General features: G+C 37.3%; 1 protein-coding gene across 4 annotated transcripts in view; it reads left to right on the top strand.

The window, feature by feature from the left end:
* UACA (uveal autoantigen with coiled-coil domains and ankyrin repeats) overlaps window positions 1–27,805 on the top strand; it is an 84,071-nt gene that overhangs the window by 55,009 nt on the left and 1,257 nt on the right. For 2 of the 4 annotated variants that reach the window (XM_019736005.2, XM_019736004.2), the window contains exons 6-18: window positions 3,747–3,817; window positions 3,915–4,021; window positions 6,221–6,402; window positions 7,669–7,706; window positions 10,381–10,449; window positions 11,514–11,621; window positions 12,678–12,710; window positions 13,226–13,324; window positions 16,744–16,780; window positions 17,633–17,685; window positions 19,562–22,300; window positions 24,368–24,520; window positions 26,395–26,460. In XM_019736005.2, the coding sequence (XP_019591564.2) occupies window positions 3,747–3,817; window positions 3,915–4,021; window positions 6,221–6,402; window positions 7,669–7,706; window positions 10,381–10,449; window positions 11,514–11,621; window positions 12,678–12,710; window positions 13,226–13,324; window positions 16,744–16,780; window positions 17,633–17,685; window positions 19,562–22,300; window positions 24,368–24,520; window positions 26,395–26,460 (3,755 nt within the window). The remainder of the gene's footprint in view (window positions 1–3,746; window positions 3,818–3,914; window positions 4,022–6,220; window positions 6,403–7,668; window positions 7,707–10,380; window positions 10,450–11,513; window positions 11,622–12,677; window positions 12,711–13,225; window positions 13,325–16,743; window positions 16,781–17,632; window positions 17,686–19,561; window positions 22,301–24,367; window positions 24,521–26,394; window positions 26,461–27,805) is intronic. The other 2 variants (XM_074328204.1, XM_019736006.2) reach the window with 1 other exon arrangement.

Below are 27,805 nucleotides of genomic sequence, written 5' to 3'. Positions count from 1 at the left end.
GAGGACAGGAAGGGGAGGGGGAGAGAGAGAGAATTGGCAGGAGAATTGGGAGGGAGGAAGACTTCTCATTCTTGAAAACTACATTTACCTAATTAATACCTCTGAATCTCATTTTTCTCATCTTCAAAGTGAAGTTAATACTACTGCAATAAGTGGTTGTAATTAAATCATAAATAGTGCCTGGCATGTAGTAACTTCTTAATTAAGGGTGATGGTGACTATTTGGTTTAGAGGTGTCAGTGCTGAATTTCATATCACTGTAATGTGCTATATTTTTTAAAAGATTTATACTAATAATTTCACAGATTTTATTACTCATACTTGTGTATTGTTTATTTATCTGTATTGTTCTTTATTTGTATTGTTCTTTAGGTGTCTTAAAATACTTAAAGTTAGATATTAAGTATCTTTGGAATGTAATACAGCCTGACCTTTGGCCACTCTTCTAAGTCTGACATTCCTGCGGTTTACTAGAAGGCCAAAGGAAAGAAAAAATATTGACCCTCTCTTTTCACATATGTGGAATATCTGCAGTAGATTAAAGTGGTCTGCATTAAAAATGCATTATAGTTGAAATGCCCTTCAAACTTTCATACCTTAATTTTCTTTGTTTTTTTCGTTTTACATTCATGTGCTTTTATGATGGTGTAATTTTTTTACACAATGCATTCTTTATTTTTGTGTAGAATGTTATTATTTTCAAAGCATTTTCACATACGTTATCATTTGAACCTCACAGTGACCCCTGTGAGTCAGTGTAGATTTTATTTTTTATGATAACTTTGTAGTGAGTGCTACTTAAATAACAACATACGCCTAGATTCATAAGTGCTGTCCTTATCAAGTTTGTACAGTTGCGGAATCATCAAGACAGATTCAAATTAAATTTAAAATCATTAAAAATACATATTTGTAATGCTTATTGGCTGTGCTTCATGGAATCTTAAAAATGATTTTGTTACTTGCTGAAGTATGAATATGTGTCACGTGATATTTTTGTTCTCCTACCATCTTTGCTAGTTTTTAGAAAATTAATCCAACATTAATAATGATTTTTAATAATTATTTTTAATTATTTATTATGAAAAATTTCAAACATACATAAAATTAGAGCGTTTATTATATTAAAACACCTATACCCTTCACCCAGCTTAAACAGTTGTCAACATATGGCCAACTTTGATTCATCCATACCATCACCCACCCACGCCACTGGCATATATTAAATCCAATCTAAGACATCACATAATTTGATCCATAAACTGTTCAATTTGTATCTCTAAAAGATAATGATTCTATTTTGTAACTTAAGTGTGATACCATTATTACATTTAATGCATTTGAAATGTTTTCAATGTTGTCTAGTCAATGTTCAGTTTTCCCGTCTTTATTTTTATGCTTTTTTGAGGTGTAATTATATACAAAATTGCACATAATTAATACATAATTAATGTGCACTTTAAAATATAATAAGAGGATACATCTCATGTTAAGTGTTCTTATCACACATAGAAAAAGCTACCAAAAACAAAATAAACACACACATATACTCGCAACGAAATTTTTGGAAGTGATAAGTATGTGTAGTCCCTTGTTTGTGGTGATGGTATCGCAATATATGTATCTGTCCAAATTCATCAAAATGTATACATTAAACATATGCAATTTTTAGTATGCTATAAATTTTATTATTCCTATATTTAAAACTGATACAACTTAATCAACTGAAATCTTAGTATTTGTTCAATAGGTGTAGGGGTGAAGTTAGAATGAAGACTAAGTTTATGTGATAAAAGATCTCCAGTGTCAGCTGCTTATAAAAAAAATGTTAAGTGGTAGTGGCTCACCAGTGACTCAAGGTCATTCATGAACTGAATTCTTTCTGTCTCTGAGTATCTTCATCAACTGCATGGTTGAAGCAGGGTTGCAGTCACATCCACGTTCCACCTAGTAGGAAGGGGAAAGAGAGCATGGAGAAGCACATGCCCGAAGTCTAAGACCCAGATTTGGAAGTGTAGATAGCCCTCTACTCATATTCCATCCACTAGAGCAAACTCAACTGGCTGTATTGACCTGCGGGGGAGCCTCAGAAATGCAGTCTCTAGGTGACCAGTCATGGCCAGGATGCTACACTGTAGAAAAAGGGAAGAACAGAGTTTTGGTAACAAATTGTATTTTCTGCCACGGTCCAACCCTCTGGCCTTCCAGATATTACCGAAGGCCCTACTTCCCATACATAGAACTCTGCACCCCCTCCCAAAGAGAGGATATATAAGCCAACCCAGTTGGCTTAGTAGGATTCCTGGACAATGTGCAGTTTTGTCTTTTGGGCTCTGATTTGTTATAGCAGCACCTGACAGCAGTCTTTGTCTTAGGCTAAGGCTAGGCTGCTGTGACAAAGACACTATAAAATAACATTGGCTTAAAAACAAAACTACAGAATTTATTTCTTTCATGTCATAGTCCTGATGTTCAGATTGGCTTGTGCCTCTGCTCCACATGGACATTCAGGGATCCAGATTTCTTCCATTTTGCAGTTCTGCCATTGCCTAGGGTGTTGTCCTCATCTTTAAGGCTGAAGCTGATAGCACGCACCTCTGAATGTATAACCAGTTTTTGAACCCTAGACTCAGAAGGTAGCACAGGTTCCTTTGGCATGGTCTAACTCACGGGGTCACACCTACATGCAAGGGACCTTGGGAATTGTGGTCTCTAGGTGAGCCACCATGTGCCCAGACAAGTTTACTACCATGGAGAAAAGAGTGATCAGAGTTTGGTAAACAGCTGACACTCTCCATCATAGCACCTTTAATAGTGGTTGTACTTGTTCAATATATCATAACTCTGGAATTTGTTATGCTTTACATGTTTTCATTCTTATTTTTAATTGGAATTGAATGGTTATTAATTTTCTAGTTCCTGAATTAATGTATTCAGTTTATCTTTTTTTAAGATTGATTATGTATTTTATATGAAAGACTTGCTGAATTAAAGACATCAAATGAGCATTTACTTGAATTTCTTACGTGTGTTTGGTTTCATTCTATTAAATTTCACATGCACAAAAAGAATGCTGACTTTGTTAGTACCTTTTGTGCTAATAATTTCGTATCAACTCAGTCTTTAAAAAAAAAACAACACATGGGGAGTCTAAACCCCATCCTATTTTATGAATTTAACAATAATTTTTTTCCTAACACAAATATAACTCTAGTGTTCATTAGAGAAGAAGCGTCCTGCAATTTTATAATTTTTTGCAAAATGACCCTATTTTGCATCATTAAGGGCAGGCATTGCTATCTCTGCTTTTAAAAGGAAATATGAATTGTATGAGTCTCAATTTATTTAATGTGGCTCCTCTATAAAAAAAGAATGTGATTTTTAAAAAAGACCTGAGCTAACACTCCAAGGACCCAGTCAGTTATAACCATGTTTAAAAACATACTATAAATAGAAAATTTAAGTTTGATTTTTATCTGTGTTTACTTCTAGAATAGCAGTATATTTTTGTCACCTACAAAGATGATAGTATTTGTTGGTCCTAACAATTATACAAAATGTATGAAGTGATCTTGTCTAATCCATTTTCAGATAGAAAATTGATGCTTATAATGGTAAACTGAGAGTGAAGCGTATGAAGCTTGATAGTTTAGAAATGGAAGAACTTAGACCTTGTGTGGACCTAGCAAAACACGTGTCTTACCCACAGATGTTCACCATTCATCATTTTCCTTTGTTCCTCAAAGCTATGGCAGACTGTCCTTCCAGCATACAGCTGCTTTGTGATCATGGCTCCTTGGTGAATGCCAAAGATGTAGTAAGTCAGTTTATATTTATTCTCATTTCAACGCATGTATTCTGACTTTTATGTTTTGGGAGATTTGTTGTCTTGATGCTTTTTTCTTGTTGCGTAGGATGGACGGACACCGCTTGTTCTGGCTACTCAGATGTGTAGGCCAACAATATGTCAACTGCTGATAGATAAAGGAGCGGACATTAATTCCAGAGACAAACAAAACAGGTAATTCTTTTATCACAGCTCCCCACTCGCCAGATGGATGCACAGTGATTCTGAAACTCTGCTGTTGTGACTTGGCTTTTCCACCCTTTTGATTCTCCCCTTGTAATTAGCACCACTTCTTTTTTTTCTTCAGAGTCTGCTGCAGAAGGAAGGAGAGGGCCATAGGGGAAGATCACAGGGTAAATGCAGAATCCAGGCAATGATTAGGGCCTGTGTTTGGGTCAAGAGACTTGAAGAAAGAGGAATTATATCCCAGTTCATTTAAGCTTTAAAAAAGTCTTTAATGAAGTGGGCTCAAATAAGATACAAGGGAGAAGAAGACAAAATTACATCGACAGCCCACTTCGTTGTTAGCGAGTCTTTTGAAAGTAAAGTGGTTCTTTGGGGTCCTAGAGCTTGAATGTTTCAGTACAGACTCGCCCCGGGTGTGTTCTGACCTTACCCTGCCTGGGCAAAATGCTACCTCCTTCTGTGAAACCGAGTTCATTCTCTACTCAGATTCCCTCAGTTTATGTTTGCATCTGTATCTGATGTTATTTTAGTTGGTGTGCAGTCATGATTTCTATGTGTAATTCTCCCTTTCCCGTTTTCTAGGTGGAGAATACCACGGTGCTTGCTATATTATAATTCTGATATTTATGGTCACAAAGCTTCTGACAACCAAGTATCTGAAATAGATCCCTTCCACTATTGAAGTATTATGATAGATTATAACAAGTTTCTGGGATTTTATAGATGATTCTGAGTGAAGTTGTTGGTTTCTTTTGACTTAGTTTTATTTTTCTAAACATGTAGCCTGTTGTTGGTGCTTTACTGGAAGTAGAGAAGTATAATAAATTAATCTTTAGGTGTCAGGTTTTATAGCTCTAATTGTTTTCATTATTCTGGCATCTCAAAGGAGGAAATTCTTAAGCAATTAAATCATTGATATGATTATTAAGAAAGTGGCTTTTTTGGTATTACTTGGTTTTTGCAGCTACTCTAATTTGGTTCCGAGCATGACTGAGAAACTTGGATTTAAAAATAAATTTTAGTATCAGGGATGATCTGGTTGATCCACATATAATGCCTTACTTTTTTTTTATAGATCTTGTATTTTTCCAAGCATGTATGTCTCTGTTTTTTCATTGGAACTTAACAACAAAGCTGATGAGGTAGGGCAATGTGTATTACATAGACTAGATAGCCATTGGTTTTAAGAATAAAAATCTTAGGTTCTGACACTCTGTATTCAGGTTTTTTTATTTTCCTGTCCAACCTATAGCCTTTTTTCCCCTAGTAACCAAAGCGTTGTTAATGCCTTTTGTGTATAAAGTTGTATACCAGGAACTATTGTGGAGTATAAAAGAGAAATAAAACATACACCACAAAGGCAGGAATCCATTTCCTTATGAAATCCAATCTTCACAATTGGAAGACAAGAGTTGGATTAAGTCACTTCATTTCATTAGGTCTTGATTTCCTCAGCAGTAAAAATAAAGAATTGAACCAAGTAATTTCTAAGATCTTTCTCAATTTCTGTGATGATTTGTTTTGTTACGTTACTACCGTACTATTTGCCGGTATTCTATTTAATGTTTAAGTGCTGATGATTCTGTCATGGCGGAATAAACCCATGGTCCATGATAAATCGAGGAAGGTATATTTGAGTAGGCAAGTTTTAAAATGAAGTGCGAAGATGTGAAGGTCTCCAGGGAGGAGTAGCAAGGCTCTTCTAAGCAGAGAAATCAGGAACAGGAGTCCGATTCTTGTTTCGTGCGGAGTAGCAGGGATTGTTCGGGGAGGTTTGTATGATGTGGTTCAGTTCATGAAGGGGCTTCAGTAGTTTGGGTTTATTGTTGTAGGTTTTGAGCAGATGGGGTGACAATATCAGTTGTGGAAGGCTTTTGTGGTAATTTACTTGTAGGACATAGTAGGACTGGAAGAACGGAAGTGGTTTGGTAGTTAGTAGAAGTTACAAATATATATAAAGTGCTAAAAGATTTTAGCTCTGCCAACTAAAGCACAAAGCAAATGTTTTTATGAATGTGGTGAAGTTAAAATATAAGATCAAAATATAGAGTAAAATCTGACTCTGTAACAAGTATGGGTTTTTAAAGTAACATTTGTTCTTTTTAAAGTAACATTTGCTCTGGAAGATTTCTGGAGTATTTTCCTGGATCTTTCTCAAAGTCTTTTAATCTTCCCTCTTCCCTTTAGAACTGCTCTGATGCTGGGTTGCGAGTATGGTTGCAAAGACGCTGTAGAAGTCTTGATTAAAAACGGTGCTGACGTAAGCTTGCTGGATGCCCTGGGCCACGATAGTTCCTACTATGCTAGAATTGGTGACAATCTGGACATTCTAACCTTACTAAAGACGGCGTCGGAAAATGCCACCAAAGGTACCAGCAGTTTTCTGTAACTAGAAAAGTCCAGGTTAATAAGGAGTAGCTTTTAAAGATTTAGATGGTGGAACTACAGTTTGCAAGAAGCAGAACAGCCTGTATACCACCGACACAGTGTTGGTTCACCTTTCTCCTCGGCTCTGCGTATTTACATTGTAGTCACAATGCCTTACATTTTGAGGCAATGTGTTTGGCATAGGAGGTCAGACAATTAAGTTCGCAGACTCATCCTAGAGAAAGTGCTACAAACCTCGTTGTTGAATAGCACTACGACCACCTTCAAAGTACTCCCCTTGGGAACCTATGCACTGAAGCCAGTGCCCAGTCCACCCTTCAAAGAGATTTTGGAACTCTTTTTCTGGAATGGCCATCAGAGCTGTCGTATTACCCTTAATGTCCTGAATGTCATCAAAATGTCTTCCTTTCAGTATTTCCTTTATCTTTGGATAAAGAAAGAAGTCATTGGGAGGGCAGATCAGGTGAGTAGGGAGGGTGTTCCAAAAAGAGGTATTTGTTTGCTGGCTAAAAACTCCCTCACAGACAAATGCTGTGTGAGCTGGTGCATTGTCGTGATGCAAGAGCCATGAATTGTTGGTGAAAAGTTCAGGTCGTCTAACTTTTTCACGCAGCCTTTTCAGCACTTCCAAATAGTAGACTTGGTTAACTGTTTGTCCAGTTGGTACTAATTCATAATAAATATTCCCACTGATACTAAGAAAAGGTTAGCAACATTGTTGCAACAAGTTCGCAAACTTAATTGTCAGGACTCATGTATTCTCTGGTTTATCAGTACACGCTACTATGCTGTGGAGTTATTTAAGAACTGAGTAGAAAGAGTCAAAGCAATTGTTTGATTAATACCATGTTTCCCCAAAAATAAGACCTAACCAGAAAATAAGCCCTAGCATGATTTTTCAGGATGACATTCCCTGAACATAAGCCTTAATGCGTCTTTTGGAGCAAAAATTAATATAAGACCCGATCTTATTTTCGGGGAAACGTGGTATATATTGTTTTTGATGAGGAGAGTGAAGCTCCCCTTCCTAGCACTGGATGTTGTCCACCTGGGTGTTGTCATAGCAAAAAAAAAAAAAACTTTGCAGAAATGAATATTTCACTATTGTTTTAACTGTAAAGTAGTAAGTTTTAGAGGAAACTTGAACGTTTGTTTCTTGAATATTGATTCACTTGTATAGTTAGGGAATTCTTATCCACCCAAGTTAACCTGCTGTTTCCGTGTCCCTCCTCTCTTTAAATCTTTAGGGAGAGAACTATGGAAGAAAGGACCATCTTTACAACAGGTAGAGTTTAATTTTAATTAAAAAATGATATATTATTCAATTTAAAGTGCTTAGTAAAAGTGGTTAACGATTTTACATAACTGTTTTGAGTTTAAATGCATGCTCTTCCCTCTCGTCAGTGAGTCATACCCATGCAGAACCTAGGTGTTAAGATCAGGAGGCTTTACCTAGATATTCTCACTCAGCTTGAGACAATGGATCTTAATTATAATAAATGTATCCAATGGGACATAAACAGCTTCCTGGTGCTGGCCTTGTTGAGATTGTTACATAATGAATTTTAGCCTAACAAATCATGGATAGTTTTTTTCTCTATTCTCCCAAATGACAAAGCCAAATACTTACTATCATGGGGAGATTCTTCCAATGCATCATGAAGAAAACCGAATTCAAAACTGATTACATATTGTGATTTCAATACCACTATTAACATTTTGATTTCTTTACTTTTTTTTTGCTCTGTTTATTTGATGAGGACTTTTCTTTAACAAAAAGCATACTACATTGCATTAATTTTATTATCAAATTGCTATTTAAACCTGGTTTTGTGTCCCAGTCTCAGTAAATGTCTTACCATTTTTTCCAATCTCTTCGAGTTATAAGCGGGGTTGGTTGACGGCACTCTACCCATCTTGTTCAAAAGCTAGCGTAGGCGCTTTCCTCTTCTGCTGGCTGTTTCCTTCCAGGCTCCCAGCTTTTCTCTAGTGAGGGGAACCTGAGCACTGCCAAACCCCGAAGAAAAAGGTACCTTCTGAGCAATTCTGATCATCATTCTGCATCATTCCCATGCCTCTCACCTGAATCTGAAAGCTATATGAAAGCATATATTCCTTTTGAATCCATCAGAATGAAGTAATACATTCATGCATGGGCCATGTCTGCTGTCACTTTTCTTTTCCATCTGACACAACTCTTTCAAGCCATTTCTCAGATAAACTAAGTGGGGGTAGAGGGAGATAAAATGTACTCTGTTATGTCTGTACCAGCCATCTCACATGGAATCATAGAAAAATGATTTCTGAAATACAGAGATATTTTAAAAATTATTGAATATTAATATGGAAATGGTATTCTGCTTAATGTTCTAGGAGTTATCGAAAAGAATACATGGAGTTACAATTCTGCTAGGAACAATAAAACTCATTTGTTTTTTATTATTTATTGAATACATTAAAAATATATTCTGTAAAGAGGATTTTTTCCAGTACCAAAGGACATATAACCCCTTTTTTCAAGAAGACTACAACATAGTTTAAAAAATAAGACTTACTCAATTAGCTTAACAGATATCTGCAGAGTACCTACTATATGCCAGTTACCGTTCAGTTTCTAACTCCCAGCCTAGTGAGAGCGAGGACCAACAGGCAGGTGAGCAGTATCATAGCAGATGCTTTGGGGAACAGCAGAACAGGATGAGGAGACAAAGAGGGAGAGGGCGGAAAGTTGTTTTAGGCTGTGCGGTCAGCAGAGGCCTCTCCCAGGAAGTGACATTGGAGCAGAGGTCTGAGGGAAACAAGGGAGCTAGGCAGCTCTGTGGGAGATGCCTCCCGGAGGGAGGGACAAGCCCCTGAGGAGAGAGCCTGTCTGACATGTCCAGGGCGGTAGGCCAGACTGACAGGAGTGGTGTGCAGGTGATGGAGCGGGAGAAGCCACGAGCAGGGAGCCAGGGGCTAGGGTATACAGGGCCCTCTAAGGGAAGGCCTGGGGTGGGTGGGTGGGGCTGAGCGTGGCACGATGAGACTGGGCGGGTTCCACGTGAGGAGCAGTCCTTTGGTGGAAGGAATGTGGCGAAAAATGTACTGTGGGCCAAAGGGTAGATACAGAATGAGTGTCTTCTTAATGCGAACTTGTCCCTCTAATTCTAAATCCGAACATCTAATTAATTCTAAACCTCATAGTTTAAACAAAATTCAACAAATAAGACAAAACATGAAAAGTATTATTTTGAAGAATTAAAGCATTAGCTTTTTTTAGCTCTCAGAAAGGAAGAAATAACTTTCTAAATTATTGTGTAGCTTTGAAGGTCAATTTGCATTAAAAAAGGTTATTTGCTCTCTTGTTTAATAATTGTGTTTTTGTTAAAGCAAGTCACTAAGATGGAATAACGTTTCAAAGCAGGAAGTGTACAAAAACAGGACATGGATCCAACCAAGTCATTTAGGGATTTTTTATACAGCTCTGGTCAGAGGATTATCTGTCTCTTTCTTACCACACCCTTTGATGTTTTATTTCATCTGTGCTAAAAGAAAGAAATAATTTCCATATTTTCTTTCAACATGAATGTAATTCCCTCTCCTTTTTTTAAATTCTTCCCTTGGGAATGGTTGATGATGCTTTATAGCGCAGCTTTAGTTTTGTGTCTAGTGCCAATCCTCTTTTTCAAAATTTGGTGACTTTGGTTAAAATAGATCCTTAACAATAAGGATTTTAAATTGTGTTATTTTTTAGTATTTCAAAATAAATTAGTATACTTGATTTATTTAAAACCTGTATCCTTAAAGATGCTTTCAATTTGGAGTTTTGAGTGGAAACACTGCCACCTTGTGGTGTGTACAGCAAAATTTGATGTTGGATAAGCTGAAAGTCACTAGTGGGACTTACTGCCTATTGAGGAAAATGTATGTTTCTGTGTTCTCATACTGGCTAACTTCTGTTCTCTTTTGTTTTACTAAAGCGAAATTTGACGCACATGTTAGATGAAGTAAATATGAAGTCAAATCAGAGGGAGCATCAAAACTTTCAGGTAAAAAGACAAAAAAAAAATGGTATCTTCCTTTGCGAAGAATTCCAGTGTTGTTTGTAGTGGGGTTGGGGGAAAAGAAAGGGAATCAAAATGTGGGGGAAGTGAGCGGGGGAAGGAAGGCTGGCTTGTTATGTTTTGTGATTCTATTTCCTTGTCCAACCCATTCTAAAAGAATTGACTTTTGATATGAATGTTTAGGTCAGTATTATCTTCCAGAAAGTATTGTTTTAATATATATTAGGAAGCAAATAATTTAACAACTTTATGTAACTTTTTGTTGACTTAAAGATATCCTTTTTGGGCTGTAAGTCATAAATTTCTGTTCATTTTAGATAATTATAGGGATAAAATGGTGGTTATTAATGTAAATAAAATACAATATGAACTTCTAAGTACTTTTTATTTTGATTAAAAAAAATAGTGTTGTTAACCACTTAGCACTTTTTATCTTTTATGTTTATCAAAGTGTTCAAAAAATAATTATTATGTGGATTATGTCAGAGAAAGAGCTCATAATTAAATGGTTTATTTTATGACTGAAATACCCTTAAAGTATAAATTGAATAGCTGTTTTCCATATGCTAAAACAGAAGTATTTTATTTGGGTTTTCATAGTTTACTATGTAGTGATAAGAAAGTGAACTATGTAGCCTTAAATTGGATCATTAAATGTTTTTTTCAGAGCATTGAAATGATGATTAGTTTAATCAAAGCATTAGAACAGTCTCATCAACTTGAGAAGTGTTAAGCAACATTTAACATGGCATTTTCTTCTGCTAGTTTCTATGTCCAGATGACTTTTTACTTTCGATTAGAATCACGATGGTTTGCTGTCTTGTATATACATGTATTCATTAGATATCATAATACTGTAATTTTCAATATTATTTCTCATGTATGGATTTAAATCACTTTTATGTCATTGAAATTATTGTATCTTTGTATTTAAAGCTTTTTTATGTATGTACTTATCTGTATGTGATAACAAACTGCCTTTTAAATTTTCTTCCATAAGAATTGCTCTTTTAAGTTTGGTCTAGCCCCTGTTATCTTTACTATTTAAGGATCTAGAGATTGAAAATGAAGAATTGAAAGAGCGGTTGAGAAAAACTCAGCAAGAACAGAGAATATTATTGGATAAAGTCAATGGTTTACAACTACAGCTGAATGAGGTAAATCATCTTCATAATAAAAAAAAAATCCACAACTATTGTACCACCAGTAATCACCATTGGTAGCAAACTGTTAACAGTCACCTGTCATGTCAGTTCATGTTGCTAAAGGAGGTAAAATTGGGTCATTGCCCTTGAGGAAAGTTACCTTACTCGGACCTTAACACGAAACTTTTTTTTTTTTTTTTTAAACAAGTCATTTCTTTTTTTTTTTAATTGGGGAAGGGGAACAGGACTTTATTGGGGAACAGTGTGTACTTCCAGGACTCTTTTCCAAGTCAAGTTATTGTCCTTTCAATCTTAGTTGTGGAGGGTGCTGTTCAGCTTCAAGTTGTTGTTCTTTCAGTCTTAGTTGTAGAGGGCACAGCTCAGCTCCAGGTCCAGTTGCCGTTGCTAGTTGCAGGGGGCACAGCCCACCATCCCTTGCGGGAGTCGAACCGGCAACCTTGTGGTTGACAGGATGCGCTCCAACCAACTGAGCCATCTGGGAGCTCAGCGGCAGCTCAGCTCAAGGTGCTGTGCTCAATTTTAGTTGCAGGGGGCAGAGCCCACCATCCCTTGCGGGACTCAAGGAATTGAACTGGCAACCTTGTGGTTGAGAGCCCACTGGCCCATGTGGGAATCGAACCGGCAGCCTTCGGAGTTAGGAGCATGGAGCTCTAACCGCCTGAGCCACCGGGCCGGCCCCAACACGAAACTTTAATGTTCTCTATGAGAACAGAGAATACTGTTGGTATGAGGTGATACCAAAGGACTGAACTAGTTGGGGCTATGGGATTGGAGAGGAAGGAGTGGACGAAAGACGTGAGGAGGAAGAAGAGCTAGTAGTTGATCGTGGATGGGTTTTCAGAAGAATTAAAAGTGCTTCTGAACCTCGTGAGAAGAATAAATGACAACTCAGAAACAGAATCGCTAGTAGACATAAACATTTTCTTATACCCTCGTCCCCAATGTTAAAGACACGTGCCAGTCTTTCTAAAAGATATTTTCCCAGCTCAAGTCTTTTAAAATAAACTTTCAAGAATGAAAATCCATTTCTTTTTCTTTTAAATTTAGGAAGTAATGGTTGCTGATGATCTGGAAAGTGAGGTAGGATGATACATTTTACTTTAAAGCTGTGAAGTATTATGTAGATGGAATATGGTACTGCAGTAGAGGTTTAAGGCCTGAGTCAAGATGGAGACCAGGATTCTGTTTCTGTTCATCGCTCAAAGGGAAAAACAAAACCTACATGTGACTGGAAAAGGATGTTTTGAGTATAGTGGTACGGGTTATCGTAGGCATTTTGTTGTTATTGTGTCTGAATGTTTTCTGTGAAGCTTTTCATGAAAAGATGTGAAATTCTAAACATTTAAAAAATGAAAATAATAAGATTTAAAACAAACAGAAATTTGAATTTTTTGTAATATTAGTTGTATATATTACATATTTTATTAGTGTATTTGTATAAATTTTCAACTCTACTAATAGTTAAAAATCCACCACGCTGGAGAATTCATTAACTGCAGTCCTCAAAATAATTGTAATTCATATTTTCTAAAATATTTTAACCCAATTTCAAGCACAGCATGATTTTGTTCTGCATTTATTCCCTTCCATTTCAGAAGGAAAAGCTGAAATCACTTTTGGCGGCTAAAGACAAGCAATATGAAGAAAGCTTAAGAACTATTGAGGCTCTGAAAAATAGATATAAATATTTTGAGGTATAGAAAGCTTAAATAAATTATTTCATATAACTGATAATGGGTAGTGTTCAAGGGCTTGGAGTCAGACTTGAATTTGTGTTATCACTCTTTTCTTTATAGTTTAAATAAATTGACGCTGGACAGTTTATTCAGAATTTCTATGCTTGTTGCCTTTTTTGGCAAAACTGGAGTGATTGTCCCTTTTTCTACAGAGTTGTTAGAAAGGTTAAATGAGATCATTGAAATTGACTAGCATGTAACTGACATTTTAATGTCTTCTCCTCAATTTTCCTCTTTGTTCATCCTTACCTTTTAAAAACTTTATATTTTTACTCGTAAATTTGCAGTGATGGTGATGGCAGTAATGCCAACACATCATATCAATGAGTTGTGGCATTTCCAGGATGGTCTCAGAAAGGATTTTGTGCGTATGTGTATTAAGTAGTACACATTGGTGAAGAGTTGTGTGTTAATAAGGCTCAGGTCATATACTCACCTTTGGTTGGATCAATTAGCTTTTAGTTTTTCCAAGGCCATGCTTTTGATATACAGTGTACATTAAAAAGTATACATGCTGAAGTGTGTGAATTAAAGAATATTCACAAATTGGACATACCCAGATCAAGCAACATTATCAGTGCCCAGAAGCCTCCTCACACTTGCTTCCTGTCACTACCCACGCTCTGTGCACCAACGGTGACAGCTCGCCTGACTTTTAACTGCGTGGATTCAGTTTGCAGGGCCATAGTATGTGTTTTATAAATGTTGTTCATCACTGGGCATCACAGAAGATGGTGGCTTATTCCACAGGAGTCTTTTTACTGGGGAGTATAACTCCAAAGTACATTACAAAAGTATTTTTCTTTGTAAATAAAAATTATGTAGGTAGCTATGAAAAAGAATGTAAAGACGTGGATGAATTTCAGACAGAATGTTGCATGAAAGAAACCAGACACAAAGAATATGGTATATACTGCATGATTCATGTCTGTGAAGTTCAGAGTCAGACAAAACTAACACCCGGTGATGGAGGTCAGAATAGAGCCCACCCTGTAGGGAGAGTTTCCTGACCAGGGTGGGGCAGAAGAAGCTTCTGATGGTGCTGGAAATGTATGTTTTGAGCTGGGTTGTGATTACATAGGTGTACATATGCAAAAATTCATTGCACTGTACACTTAACATTTATGTACTTTATTGCAGGTGAGTTATGCCTTTGCTGCATGTAAAAAAAATCAAATGAAAGAAAAATTTTTTTAATTAAGGTTTATTGGGGTGACAATGGTTAGTAAAGTTACATAAGTTTCAAGTGTACAGTTCTGTAATACATCATTGTGTGTTCACCACCACAAAAATTTTTATCTGACTGAATTCTGAAGGTTATTCAGGAACACAGCTAAAGAATGATGTAATATGGTGGCTTCTGTTTTTTCACATTTGAACTAATAGCTAACATTTTTGTAGTACCCGCCATGTGCCAGAAACCTCTCTGTGCACTTTTCGTGCGTTTAATAAACACATAATTCTATGTGGTAGGTTTAATTATTATACTGTTTTATAAGTGAGGAGACTGAGGCACAGAGTGATCGTGGTCTACCCATGGGTGTTACAAATAGTAAGCAGCAGAGCTAGAACTTGAACCCAGGTAGTCTGGCTCCTTTGTGCTCTTAACTACAATACTAGTTTTACACTCAGAATAGCTTGAATGAGAAAACACAGCTGTGTATATGGGTCCTTTGAAGGATCATCAAAGTTTGGCTCTTATAATTGGGTACTATTTATGTATTACTTTTTTTCTAATAGTAGACTCAGGTGTTAAGAATAAAATGTTTTCCTATAGCTTTAAACAAACTTAGGTCAAGTCTGTAATTTTCAATGAGGTTATAATAAACTATAGAAAAATAACTTTTTCTTCTTATAAGACCAGTACATATTTATTTTAGAAAAATTAGAAAATATAGTTAAACTAAAAGCAGAAAATAAGCATGCCTGTAATCCCAGCACTCTTAGCACCTGCTTGATACCCTTTCAGACCTTTGCTTTGTGCATAACTTGTGTTATATACGCAGTCAACAAGTGGGACTATCATAGATCCCATTTTGTAACTTTTCACTCAATATAATGGGGATATTTTGCCCAGGTGGTACATAATCATTATGGTGAACTTTTATACTAGAAATGATTTTTACTTTAAAAGAAAATTACAGGGCCCACTTTATAGGTGGCCCAGTATTTATGAGAGCAGCCATTAAAAACTAAGAATTCGGCATTTGCAAATATTGAATATCCACTACTGTATCATCTCACATGCTTAAAAAAACTGCATAAGTTGCCAACAGAATTGCTGTTACATGTAATATTTAATATATAGGCATATTGCTTGTATTTATAGAAAAAATATGGGAAACTGGATATTTTAGGATAAGGCTAATTTTATTATAACTAAAGCATTTATTTTCATTTGCATAATCAAGGAAAGGTAATAAACCCAAACTAAGTTTTTTGAAACCCCTATGTGCATAGGGCTCCCCCACCCATATATGTGTCCATGTAGTAGCTATTGTAAACTCTGGTATGAAATATTACATAGAACAAAGAGTTTAACTAAGTTTACAGACATTTTTCCATACCTTTGGGGCAGTAAGGATTAGTGGCCGTGGCATTAATTTAGTTACAGATACATGGACCGTTTTTCTTGTGGTTACCCATGTCAGAGTTTGACATATACCTAATAGTACTAATATACACAAATATACAAACATGAACAACATCTGTATACCTTTACTCTTGAAGGTCTAATATTGGAATTTATGTTAGATTCTTTGTATTTGGCTTACTTGAAAAAAGGAGCAATCCAGATATATTCTGATTCAGAGTATCTAAAGTTTCTTTATTATTCTCCTTTTCCTGACTGATGCCTTGATGGGTTATTACTAAGTGTAGGTCTTTGCCTCAGTTTCATTACCTGATCTCTGTCTCCTTTTGCCTTCAAAAATAATGGGTATTCTATAAATTTTGAATGAAGTTACACTAATATTTCATAGTCAATGAAGTAGGGTTCTCGCTCCCAACAGTAGTAAAGTAAAATAATGCAAATGTGGCATTTCCTTCTTTGTGAAGCAAAGAAGCAGCAAAGAGTATACATTGAACATTTGGAGCTCACTTTTCTTTTTTCTTTTGAAAAATAAAGCTTTTCTTTGAAACACTTGGCTGCTTTTATTAAAATGCTTGGTAAAATAGTTGATTCTCAAGTGATCTAATTGCTGCTAGTGCTGTGTCTTTTTGTGGGTTCCAGTAGAATAATTAGCACTCAGGAGAAATAAGGAATGTTGAAAATGTGGTTTTAATGACTGAATCCTTTAGAACTAAAAGAGATGCAAAACATAACAAAATGAAGCAGTATTCCCCTAAAATGTTTTAATTTATACTTCTGATTTCAGAGTGATCATTTAGGAGCAGGAAGTCATTTCAGTAACCGTAAGTATAAAGTACAGATTGTCACTATAGTTCACCCAGTTTAAGCAAAGAAGGATGTTTGTGCCTATTTATTTTGTCTATGTGATAATCCTGCCACTTCATCCTACTACTTGTGTGTTATAACTCGGCATGTGGAACTAGGAGGACGCTAAGGTGACTACTAGAGTCTCTAACATGAAGTCTGGTAATCACCAAGGCTCTGATTTTTCTTAGCACCTATTTTTTAAATTGTATATCGTATGAATTACCAAATTTGCTTTGTTGGTTAATAGACATTTATCTTGTGATATTTGGGGCTTGTTTTTATGGAAAGACACAGAAATATAGTTTTATGATTTGGAGAAATCTTTGGATATAGTCTCAATGCAGGTAAGCATTTTAAAATTAGAAGTTCCATAGCAATTACTTATTTTAAGACTATTCATAATTAATCATCCCTTTTATTGTCTTCATTTTTAAACAGTTTCTCTAGGAAATTTATTTTTTTGCTTCCCACTGAATATTAAACTGCCCTCTAGCTAAGTACAGTAATAACATTTATCCTGTAAATGGCAAAGAAGACCATTTTATTTTGACTGATGATAAAATATGTATTTTAGAATCATGTAGCTTATTTTAGTCTAACAGTCTCATATATTTCTAAAAATGCACTTACCCAGAAGAATCTAGATACTTCCCTAATATATAAGAAACGACAATGAAAATATGGATATTTTAGAACAAGGGTAATTTTATGTTACAATACATGCTTCTCTTGTGTGAATAATAAAGGAGAGACAATAATAGCAAATTAACACTCAGCCTCCTTGGGTATGGATTTTAAGTTGACATCATTTATTTGCATTTACTTAGGAAAAGAAGATATGCTTCTTAAACAAGGTCAAATGTACATGACAGACACACAGGTAATATTTTTTAATAAAACGTTTATAAAAAATATTTGTGCCTTTTTAAGAACAACAACATTGTATATTTATCAATATACATTGAATATGGTTTTCGTTATCAAAGAAAAGTTGGCCTTGAGTTAATAAAAGCAGATAATGCTGTTTCTGGTGCTGCTTAGTGTTTTTGATGACAGTGGCTTAAGTAAGAGATTTGAATTACAATTTCATGGTCTTTCTAGTAAGCCTCTATTACAGCACACGGTCAACACTTCATATTGACCCATAAAAAGGGGAAGATAGGTATGAGAAATTAAAAAACCATTTGTTTTATCTTTGAAATATGTTTTTCCTTGCTTTCATATATCCTATGTTTTAGAAATTCACCTCAAAATAAAGAAAGCTTCCAAGAGGTCTGATTTTCTTACATGTTTATCGGCTCCTCACTTTTAGTTTCCAGTAGAAACAAGGTTTACATTTCTGGTACCTCCTGTGGATTGCAGAGCTGATAAATATTTGGGCTGTAAAGGCCTTTTTACATACCTTCATCTGTAGGCAGAGTGAATTAGTGTGCATGACGTCTAAGATCATTTTCAGCTGGAAACTTCTAAGATTCTAAGTTGAGAAAATGGGTATCAATCAACTGAATAATATTTAAAAAGATTGACCGTAATAAAACACGTATGTAAATGGTGTTGCTGTGTAAGTAATTTGCTGGTAAATTATAGTAGTCTTAGTTAGTCTAAAGATAATTAGAAACAGACTGAGGCTGAAAAATTATTCCATGTTGTTAATTTTCTTCTTGATTTGATGGAAGACAGTATAGATTTAACTGAACAATACTAAAACCTGCCCATTAAAGTAGTGGGCGTTTATCAATTAATTAGTATTTATGAAGAGCCCTTATTGTAACAGGCTGTATGGGGGAAAATAAAAATAGTTAAATTTAGTCTTTCATGATTACACATTCTGATTTTTGTGAACCATTTCACTGAGAAGTTTAATTATCCTTTTTTTGTCAGCACTTGATAGAGAGAACAAGATGTCAATCAAATTTTGTAGTAAGATTATATGTTAAGTTCTAATTCATCTTTTTATTTGAGAGAAGAAAACGATTCTTTTTTGCAAGTTGATTAACATCATTCTCGTGACTATTCTCATCCTAGCTAGCCTTGTTTTGTAATATTTTTGTAACTTAAAGAACATTACATTGGCATTAACTATGAGGGTACTCAGAAGTCATATATTTTATTAGAAATTAAATAATATATCATTCTGTGAAACTATTTGCAGTTTTAAAAACAGTAATACTATTTTTTCAAGGGTTCCGATGGCTTTCTTCAGAATTTGAAGTTCTAAGCACATTATGCGCCATAAAACATAGAAATAGTAAATCTGTTTTGATTGAGTTGATATTCATATGTGAGGTAGGTATTGTAAATGGGGAAAGAAAAAGAAAATACCGTGTTTCCCCAAAAATACGACCTAGCCAGACAATCAGCTCTAATGCGTCTTTTGGAGCAAAAATTAATATAAGACCTGGTCTTATTATAAGACCTATGTTAATTTTTGCTCCAAAAGACACATTAGAGCTGATTGTCCGGCTAGGTCATATTTTCGAGGAAGCAGGGTAGTCTCCAGAGACCATAACTATTTTCTTTTTTCTTCCAGAAATACATTTAAGTGAGCAGATTTTCAAAATGTCACCACTTAAGGGTGTATTAAGGAAATTGTACCATGAACTGTTTTCCTTACCTCAAAAATCAGTACTATATTTTCCCAAAATACTAGAATGAAAACCCTCTGACTACTGATGATGTGGAAATTTTATAAGTTTGATAAATAAGTACCTTCTTTAGGCTTTTGTGATTGATAACCTTTTTTCCCTCCTTTTCAGTGTACTTCCTCAGGTATGCCAGCTCATATGCAAAGCAGATCTATGTTAAGGCCACTGGAGCTATCTTTACCCAACCAAACCTCATATTCTGAAAACGAAATTTTAAAGAAGGAGTTAGAGGCAATGAGAACTTTCTGCGAGTCAGCAAAACAAGACCGCCTTAAACTCCAGAACGAACTGGCTCATAAGGTGGCCGAGTGCAAAGCTTTAGCACTAGAATGTGAGAGGGTGAAGGAGGACTCAGATGAACAGATAAAGCAGTTGGAAGACGCACTAAAAGATGTGCAGAAGAGAATGTACGAGTCGGAAGGCAAAGTGAAGCAAATGCAGACACATTTTCTTGCCCTCAAAGAGCATCTGACAAGTGAAGCAGCTACAGGGAGCCACAGACTCACGGAGGAACTGAAGGACCAGCTGAAAGACATGAGAGCGAAATACGAAGGCGCGTCAGCAGAAGTGGGAAAGCTACGAAACCAGCTGAAACAAAATGAGATGTTAGTGGAAGAGTGTAAGCGCGATGAAGGCAAGCTGATAGAAGAAAACAAGCGACTGCAGAAGGAGTTCAGTATGTGTGAAATGGAGCGAGAGAAGAAAGGGAGAAAGGTCACAGAGATGGAAGGCCAGCTGAAAGAATTGTTAGCAAAGTTAGCCCTTTCCATTCCAGCAGAAAAATTTGAAAACATGAAGATGGTGTTATCAAATGAAGTAAATGAGAAGGCAAAAAGACTAGTTGAGATGGAAAGGGAATATGAAAAATCACTTAGTGAAATTAGACAGTTAAAGAGAGAAGCTGAGAATTTTAAGGCCAAGCTTGCTCAGCATATCAAACCAGAGGAACATGAGCAGCTCAAGAGCAGATTAGAGCAAAAATCAGGAGAACTTGGGAAGAAGATCACTGAGTTAACATTGCAAAATCAGTCGTTACAAAAGGAAATCGAAAAGGTTTATCTGGATAATAAACTCCTCAACCAGCAAGTACATAACTTAACAATTGAAATGAAAAATCATTATGTTCCTCTAAAAGCAAGTGAAGAAATGAAAAGGTCACATGACGTAATTGTTGATGATTTGAATAAAAAGCTTTTAGATGTAACACAAAAGTATACAGAAAAGAAATTGGAAGCGGAGAAATTGCTGATGGACAATGATAGTTTAAGTAAGAATGTTAGCCACCTGGAAACTGTGTTCGTATCTCCTGAGAAACATGAAAAAGAGATAATGGCCCTGAAATCCAATATTGTTGAACTTAAAAAACAGCTGTCTGAACTTAATAAAAAATGTGGAGGAGACCAAGAGAAAATATACTCACTGATGTCTGAAAACACTAACTTGAAAAAGACGATGAGTCACCAGTATGTGCCAGTTAAAACCCATGAAGAGATTAAAGCTGCACTGAGTAGCACGTTAGATAAAACGAACAGAGAATTACTAGATGCGAAGAAAAAAATTGAAGACGTAAATCAAGAATGTGTAAAAATCAAAGATGAGAATGACACATTAAAAAGAAACCTGGAGAACACTCAGAACCAGATAAAAGCTGAGTACATCAGCCTGCGGGAGCACGAGGAGAAGATGAGGGCCGTTGGGAAGAGCATGCAGAAGGTGCAGGAGAGCAGTGCTGAGGTGTTGGCCAACTACCAGAAAGGCCAACAAGAGATTGTGACGCTGCATGCTGAAATTGAAGCCCAGAAAAAGGAACTCGACACAATCCAAGAATGCATTAAACTGAAATATGCTCCCATTGCCAGCTTCGAAGAGTGTGAGAAAAAGTTCAAAGCAATAGAGAAAGAACTAAAAGAACAGTTATCAGAGCAGGCACAAAAGTCTAATGTCAGGGAAGAAGAGGCCAAAAAGTGCAAACAAGAGAATGACAGGTTGAAGAAGGAGGTTTTCACTCTTCAGAAGGATTTAAAGGATAAGAACATTCTCATTGAGAATTCTCATGAGAAGGAAAGATCCTTAAGCAGAAAAACAGAGGAGCTGAACAGACAGTTAAAAGACCTGTTACAGAAATACGCAGAGGTAAAGAACGAGAAGGAGAAGCTAGTAGCAGAAAATGCCAAACAGACTTCTGACATCCTTACAGCTCAAACACTCTTGCAAAAGCAGTACGTCCCATCAGACCAGGTCGAGGCCCTGAGACAGTCTCTTCACAGCACGATTGAGAACCTGCAGGAAGAGCTGAACAGTCAGCAGAGGCGCTACCAGAAAGAGCAACAGGCAGTGACCAAACTGCACCAGATGCTGGAGAACCAGAAGAACTCGTCTGTGCTCCTCGCAGAGCATTTGCAGATGAAGGAAGCATTTGAGAAAGAAATCAGAATCATAAAGGCTAGCTTGAGAGCGAAGGAAGAAGAAAGCCAGCAGAAAGCTGAGGAAGTCTCCAAACTCCAGTCGGAAGTTCAGAGCACTAAACAAGCCTTAAAAAAATTAGAGATGAGAGAGGTGGTTGATTTGTCTAAATACAAAGCCACAAAGAGTGATTTGGAGACAGAGATTTCCACCTTAAATGAAAAATTGGCCAATCTGAATAGAAAGTATGAAGAAGTATGTGAGGAGGTTTTGCATGCCAAGAAGAAGGAACTGTCTGCAAAAGATGAGAAGGAATTACTGCATTTCAGCATCGAGCAAGAAATCAAGGACCAGCAGGAGCGATGTGATAAGTCCTTATCCACAATCACAGAGTTGCAGAAAAGAATACAGGACTCCGCTAAGCAGATCGAAGCCAAAGATAATAAGGTAGGCCCCGGGCGTCTGCGTGGCTTTGCCTTAGGGAAACGAGCAGAACCGCCCTCTTTACAGTAGTTGCATCATACAGGCAGGCTTACAAAAGCATTATGTGGTGACCCTTAAATGCCGCCTTTCCGTTTGACTACTACCGGTAGTGGGTAGGAAAAAAAATTGCGATTGAAAAAGAAGTATAGTCACACAAAAATCTAAAGCATTCTGCATTTTGTTTCCTCCATTAGTACAGCCTAGAATTGAGGGAAGGTGGGGAGATGGAAGGTTCACTTACCTTATACGTGAATGGTCCAGAGCGGTGGATTTTAGGGTCCCTGAAGAATGGTGAGGGAGGGGAGGAAAAAAGCTGTTTCTGGGCCGCAAGAAACCAAGAATGCAAGGGAGCACCCCAAACTTGACCGTGGCACTCACCCGTACAGCACACCGAGCCCTCCCATTCACTGTGCATTGTGTCCCCATATATTTCTACAGGCTGGTCCCCTCGCCCAGAATGTCCTGCCCTCCTTTCCACTGAGTTAAGTCCTGCACGTGCTGTAATGCCCACGCTAGCACGTGTCCTCCTGCCTGAGCCTTCATTGTCCAGTCTAGTCCACAGCAAACTGCTCCTCTCTCAAAATGCATGTTTTCTTCTGGCTTTGCCATCCATTTCTCTCTCTCTCTCACACACACACACTCACACACTCACAGACACGCTTTACAGTGCCAGAATTTTGTGGATGATCTTCCCAACCATGATTTAAGAGATGATTTAAGAGAAAAATCATAACTTATCTTTTCTCCTTGTCATTCATTCTCGCTGTACGCTTATAATGTACAGAGTAGATGCTCAGCAGTATTTTCAGAACTGGGAGTTGTGTAAAGTGAAGATGAGAAGTCAGGGAGATGGAGTTGTCTCAGTTCCACAAGTAACGGTGACATGCCTCTGCGTGCCAGGTGCTGTGCTCAGTGCTGAGGACACGGCAAGGAGGAAAGCAGGCCCAGCCCAGCCCCTCCGTGGGCGGGCGGTACGAGGCCTCACCTGACTCTGCTCAGCTGAGCCGGCGTTTACATGCTCTCAGCTTGTTCGGAAGGTGGTTATGAATGTAACAGTAGATCATTATAATAACAAGTTATTAATATCTACTTATAATTATTGCCATTAATTGGGCATGTACTTGTTGCCAGGCATATCTTTATGATTGCATTTGATTTCCTCAGCGATGAAAGAGTTCTCCCTTTCATTGATAATGAAATTAATACTTAGAAAAAGAAAAGAAATCCGCCAAGGTCATACAGCTACTCCACGTCAGCTGTGTCTTATTTGACTCTTTCACTGCATTAATTGATTTCGAGATTTTTTTCAAAATGTGTCAAATCCACAAAAAATAAAAAGCTGCATTGCACATAAATGACATTTTTATTCGAAACCTTTGTTGTATGGGAATAAATTTACCATTACATTGAATGGTAGCAAAAAATACTCAAAACAGACTAAGTGGCATCAATTAGATTTAAGTCTAGCGAATTAGAATCTAATGGCATTGTGGACATTAAAAATTTATTATAAAATATTACACAATATGGCAAACAAAGCATCTTTGTTGTTGACAGTGCAAGCCACAGGAAAACATATCCGAAATTTGCAGCAAAACAGTTTAAAGCCTGTGCTCTTTCCACTGCTCTAAGCAGCCTCCCTATTTTTTTTTCCCCTCTTTAAGACAAAATAGTCTAAAATCATACATTCCTGAAACGAACAGGCACCTAAGTTAATTCTGGATGTGCATGAGCCATGCTCTTTTACTTTTCCAACTTTGTTGGAGGGAATCCCCGCTACCTGGAAGATAGTCTGCATAACCTCATACGTACTGACGTCTCACCTAAAACTAGGAAGATGGGGGTCATACTCACATGTTCGGATATGCACCATGTTCGTTCTTAATTCGATAATTCTTCTGTAAGGGATTTACTGAGGAATGTGATGCATGAAATTAATATGTATTGTATATACTGTGTAAAGATGTTCATTGTAAATGAATAAGTGGGGCGTATGTGATCCTCCCGTAACTTTTTTTCTTGTTTTATAAGATAACTGAGCTGCTGAACGATGTAGAGAGACTGAAACAGGCGCTCAATGGCCTTTCCCAGCTCACCTACACAAGTGGGAGTCCCAGCAAGAGACAGAGCCAGCTGATTGACACCCTGCAGCAGCAAGTGAGGTCCCTGCAGCACCAGCTGGCTGTGAGTGCCGGGCCTGCGGGTTGCGGGCTGCGGGTGGGGTGCGGAGCTGCGGGTCGTGGGGTGCGGGGCTGTGGGGTGCGGGCTGCGTGTGGGGGTGTGGGCCTGCGAGCTGCGGGCTGCGTGCGGGGTGCGGGGATGCCGGGGTGCCATCACGTCCCTGCGTGTTCATCAAACTCCTTTAGGAGTCAGATGGATTGTAGCTGTGTTCAGATCCAAGAGCATAGTCATCGTTGCTCAAAGTTGTGGACACTGCTGGGAGGGTATCATTTATTTGGTGCCTACTCTATGCCAGGCCCTACACCACTCATTTCACATACTTTAAATTTTATCTTCATCACAATCCTAAAAGGTTTTTATTCCCCCCAGTTAACATTCCATGTTAAGGAAACAAAGACAAAAATACCTGATGCCTAGGGTCAGACAGCTGGGTTTAACCCTGGGACTGGCTGGCTCCAAATCTGGTATCTTTCTAACTAACTGCAGCACACTCTCTAAAATATTGGTCAGCTAAACTAACGGGTTTTTTTACATATATAATCTCTTATCTTTATGACTAAAGCTAGTCATTCCTATGGTTTTAGACCTTATATCATTACACATTAAAAGAAAACATCTGGATATATAAATCCATATAGGTACCACTAGATCTCCTTTACATATTGAAGAAAGCACCTGGATTTACAGGCTAAACATGGAAGCTCAGTTCTAAGTCCTGCTGCTTAAAAGCAAGGACATGGAACCTTCTAACGCTCGGCTTCTTCATCCATAAAATAGCATAGTAAGAATGGATTCCTTGTTTGTTTGCTTTTTTAATTGAATGAGCTAGCATGATGTGCGTGGACATGCTAAGTGAAACACAGCACAATCAAATGTAAATTGTTGCCAATATTTTCATATTCTGTAGGAACTGGTTATGAGTTATTTTGGATAAAGTTATTTTTTAAGTCTTCATTTGATATTACTGTTGGCCTACCGATTAATAATGACAAATTGCTGAGTTGGATCTTATCAAAAGGGTATGCTTATCCCTCCAATAATCGGAAATATTTGTGTATCATTTATTATGTTCACGACTGTCTAAGTGCTGTCAGGAACGAAGAGAGTATGCAGTTCTTATTCCCAGGGAGTCCTGGGTAGTTAGAGAGGCAGAATCTAGATCTATCAGAAGTAAAACAAGACAAAAAAATACCAAATATAGAATTGCAAATACAGTCCCAGATTCTAAGTGACATTAATTCCCAGGAAGGGAAGATTACTGATAGGGCCGGATCTCGTTTCAGAGAGGAAGGGAGGACCTGGCAAGCACTTGTAAGATCGACGGTATTTTGCTAAGTGAAAGGAAAACAGACTCTGCCAGGCCCAGGCAACAGGGTGAAGCGGGGCATGGAGGTGGAACAGGCTGATGAGTTGGGATTCTCTTTTATATGTAACAAGGTGTCACCCCCGGTTTTTCAGCCAAAAGTGATAGGAGGGGAAGAGCTGCCTTAGTCTTGGAAGCATGACAGGGAATAAAGTCCAGAGACGGGACAAGATGGGAAGCTTTTGCCACAATCCAAAGCCTAAGTTAAATGTCTGGATAATTTTGTGGCATTAAATGTGAACTAAGGCAGTCATTTCATGTGACCTAGGATAAGTAGAATTGCTTTTATTTTGAATGTTCTCACACGCCCATGAGAAAAATTCATACTGTTGTGATGCTGTGGAATTTTGCACCTGTTGGGTCCATGGTGGTTTGTTACAAGGAGCAACAGGAGCCCTTTCCTCATCCCGTTGTTTTATAGCCTCAGGCCCAAGGACAGAAGTGTCATGAGGCTCCATGTGTCTGGAAAGCTGAGTCCTGATGTTCTAACCTGTCCATCTTTTCACATATCTAGGATGCTGACAGACAGCACCAGGAAGTAATTGCAATTTATCGGACACACCTTCTCAGTGCTGCACAGGTAAAGAGCCATTTCTCCCTTGCAAAGGCTATTGTTTTAGAGAAAATCATTTTTCGTGTTCAGGTACATTTATGTGGAAGTCATGTTTAAAGTAGTTGTACCCCATATGCTTATTTAAATATAATTGTGTTTCTTTTAATCACGGCCTGTGTATCTCCCGCAGAAATTTTCAAAGCTGTATAGCAACACAGCATCTTAAAGTTAGTATTCTCTCCACCTGCTTGTCACTCATTTTATAGATAGTTTGTCAGCATATGGCAGCACACAGTAATGTATTGCTAGCTAGAGAGAATGCCTTGGCAGCCACCGGGGCCGGCAGTTAAAAGAGGGGAGTGGAAGCTCAGGAGTGTTTCTTTGAAATGTAGAGAATACTGTATAAGTACAAAAATGAAAAGTAAGGTGTGTGTAGAATTGTAATAGTTTCAGGAAAAAAATTGGTTCTGTTAGGAACGTATCAATAATATTTATATATTGAGCCCTACACTCAGTGAAGCATAAGAATTCCCTTCTTTGGGGGTATAAGAGAAAGCTATTTTTTTAAAAAGATAAATCACACCGAGAAAATGTTTAACACACACAGATAAAGGATACCATACTTAGTGCCCTGTGGAAACCCTGCGATCAGCATCTCCAAAATTCTCAGAATAGATTTTTCAGGAAGATGTACTAAAAGATACAATGTTAGACTGGCAGGTGAGCTATAATAGAATTGTTTAAGATTTGAAGTTTGTCAGGTCACATGATTAGAAAACAAAACAAAACATAGATGTGGAGAGAAAATGTCAATCAAAGAGAAGTCATTAAAAAAAGAACTAGGTAAAATAATAAAAAGGAAGAAACGACGATGTCAAATTCTTAAAATCAAAAGCCTGCCTGTTCTGTAAGAGATGAAGGGGAAACCAATGGAAAAGAATGAACGGTGTGATCAAAGGAAGTACCTTCAGCACTTTTTTTTGAGTAGGTAGAAGATAAGCTGGGATTTGAAAGCATGTTGCAGTTACTAGAGAAGACTGTGGAAGGACAGCGGGATGGGAGGTTTAGGAGGGGAAGCAGTGGCAAAGTGTAGCTCTGTATTCGAGGGCCTGAGGAACTCACTCACATCTGATACTGGCGAAGGGAGGAAAGCCGTGCTCGCGCTGGAAGACTGTAAACTAGCAAGCCTTTCAGCTTTGTCTAATGTGTGCTTCTGAAATCTGAAATTATTTTCTACTGACTCCTAATGAAACACAGCAGAAGCAGTTTGGCGTCTGAAATAGTCTTGCCTTCTGGCATCACCAAGTTAGCTAAGAAATTCAGTTTAGTCAACTACGGCTAATGTTTGATATTTAAACATCCTGTTATTATA

Source organism: Rhinolophus sinicus, linkage group LG03 (assembly GCF_036562045.2).
Source record: "Rhinolophus sinicus isolate RSC01 linkage group LG03, ASM3656204v1, whole genome shotgun sequence".
Taxonomy (NCBI): domain Eukaryota; kingdom Metazoa; phylum Chordata; class Mammalia; order Chiroptera; family Rhinolophidae; genus Rhinolophus; species Rhinolophus sinicus.
This window is presented reverse-complemented; position numbering and strand designations above follow the sequence as displayed.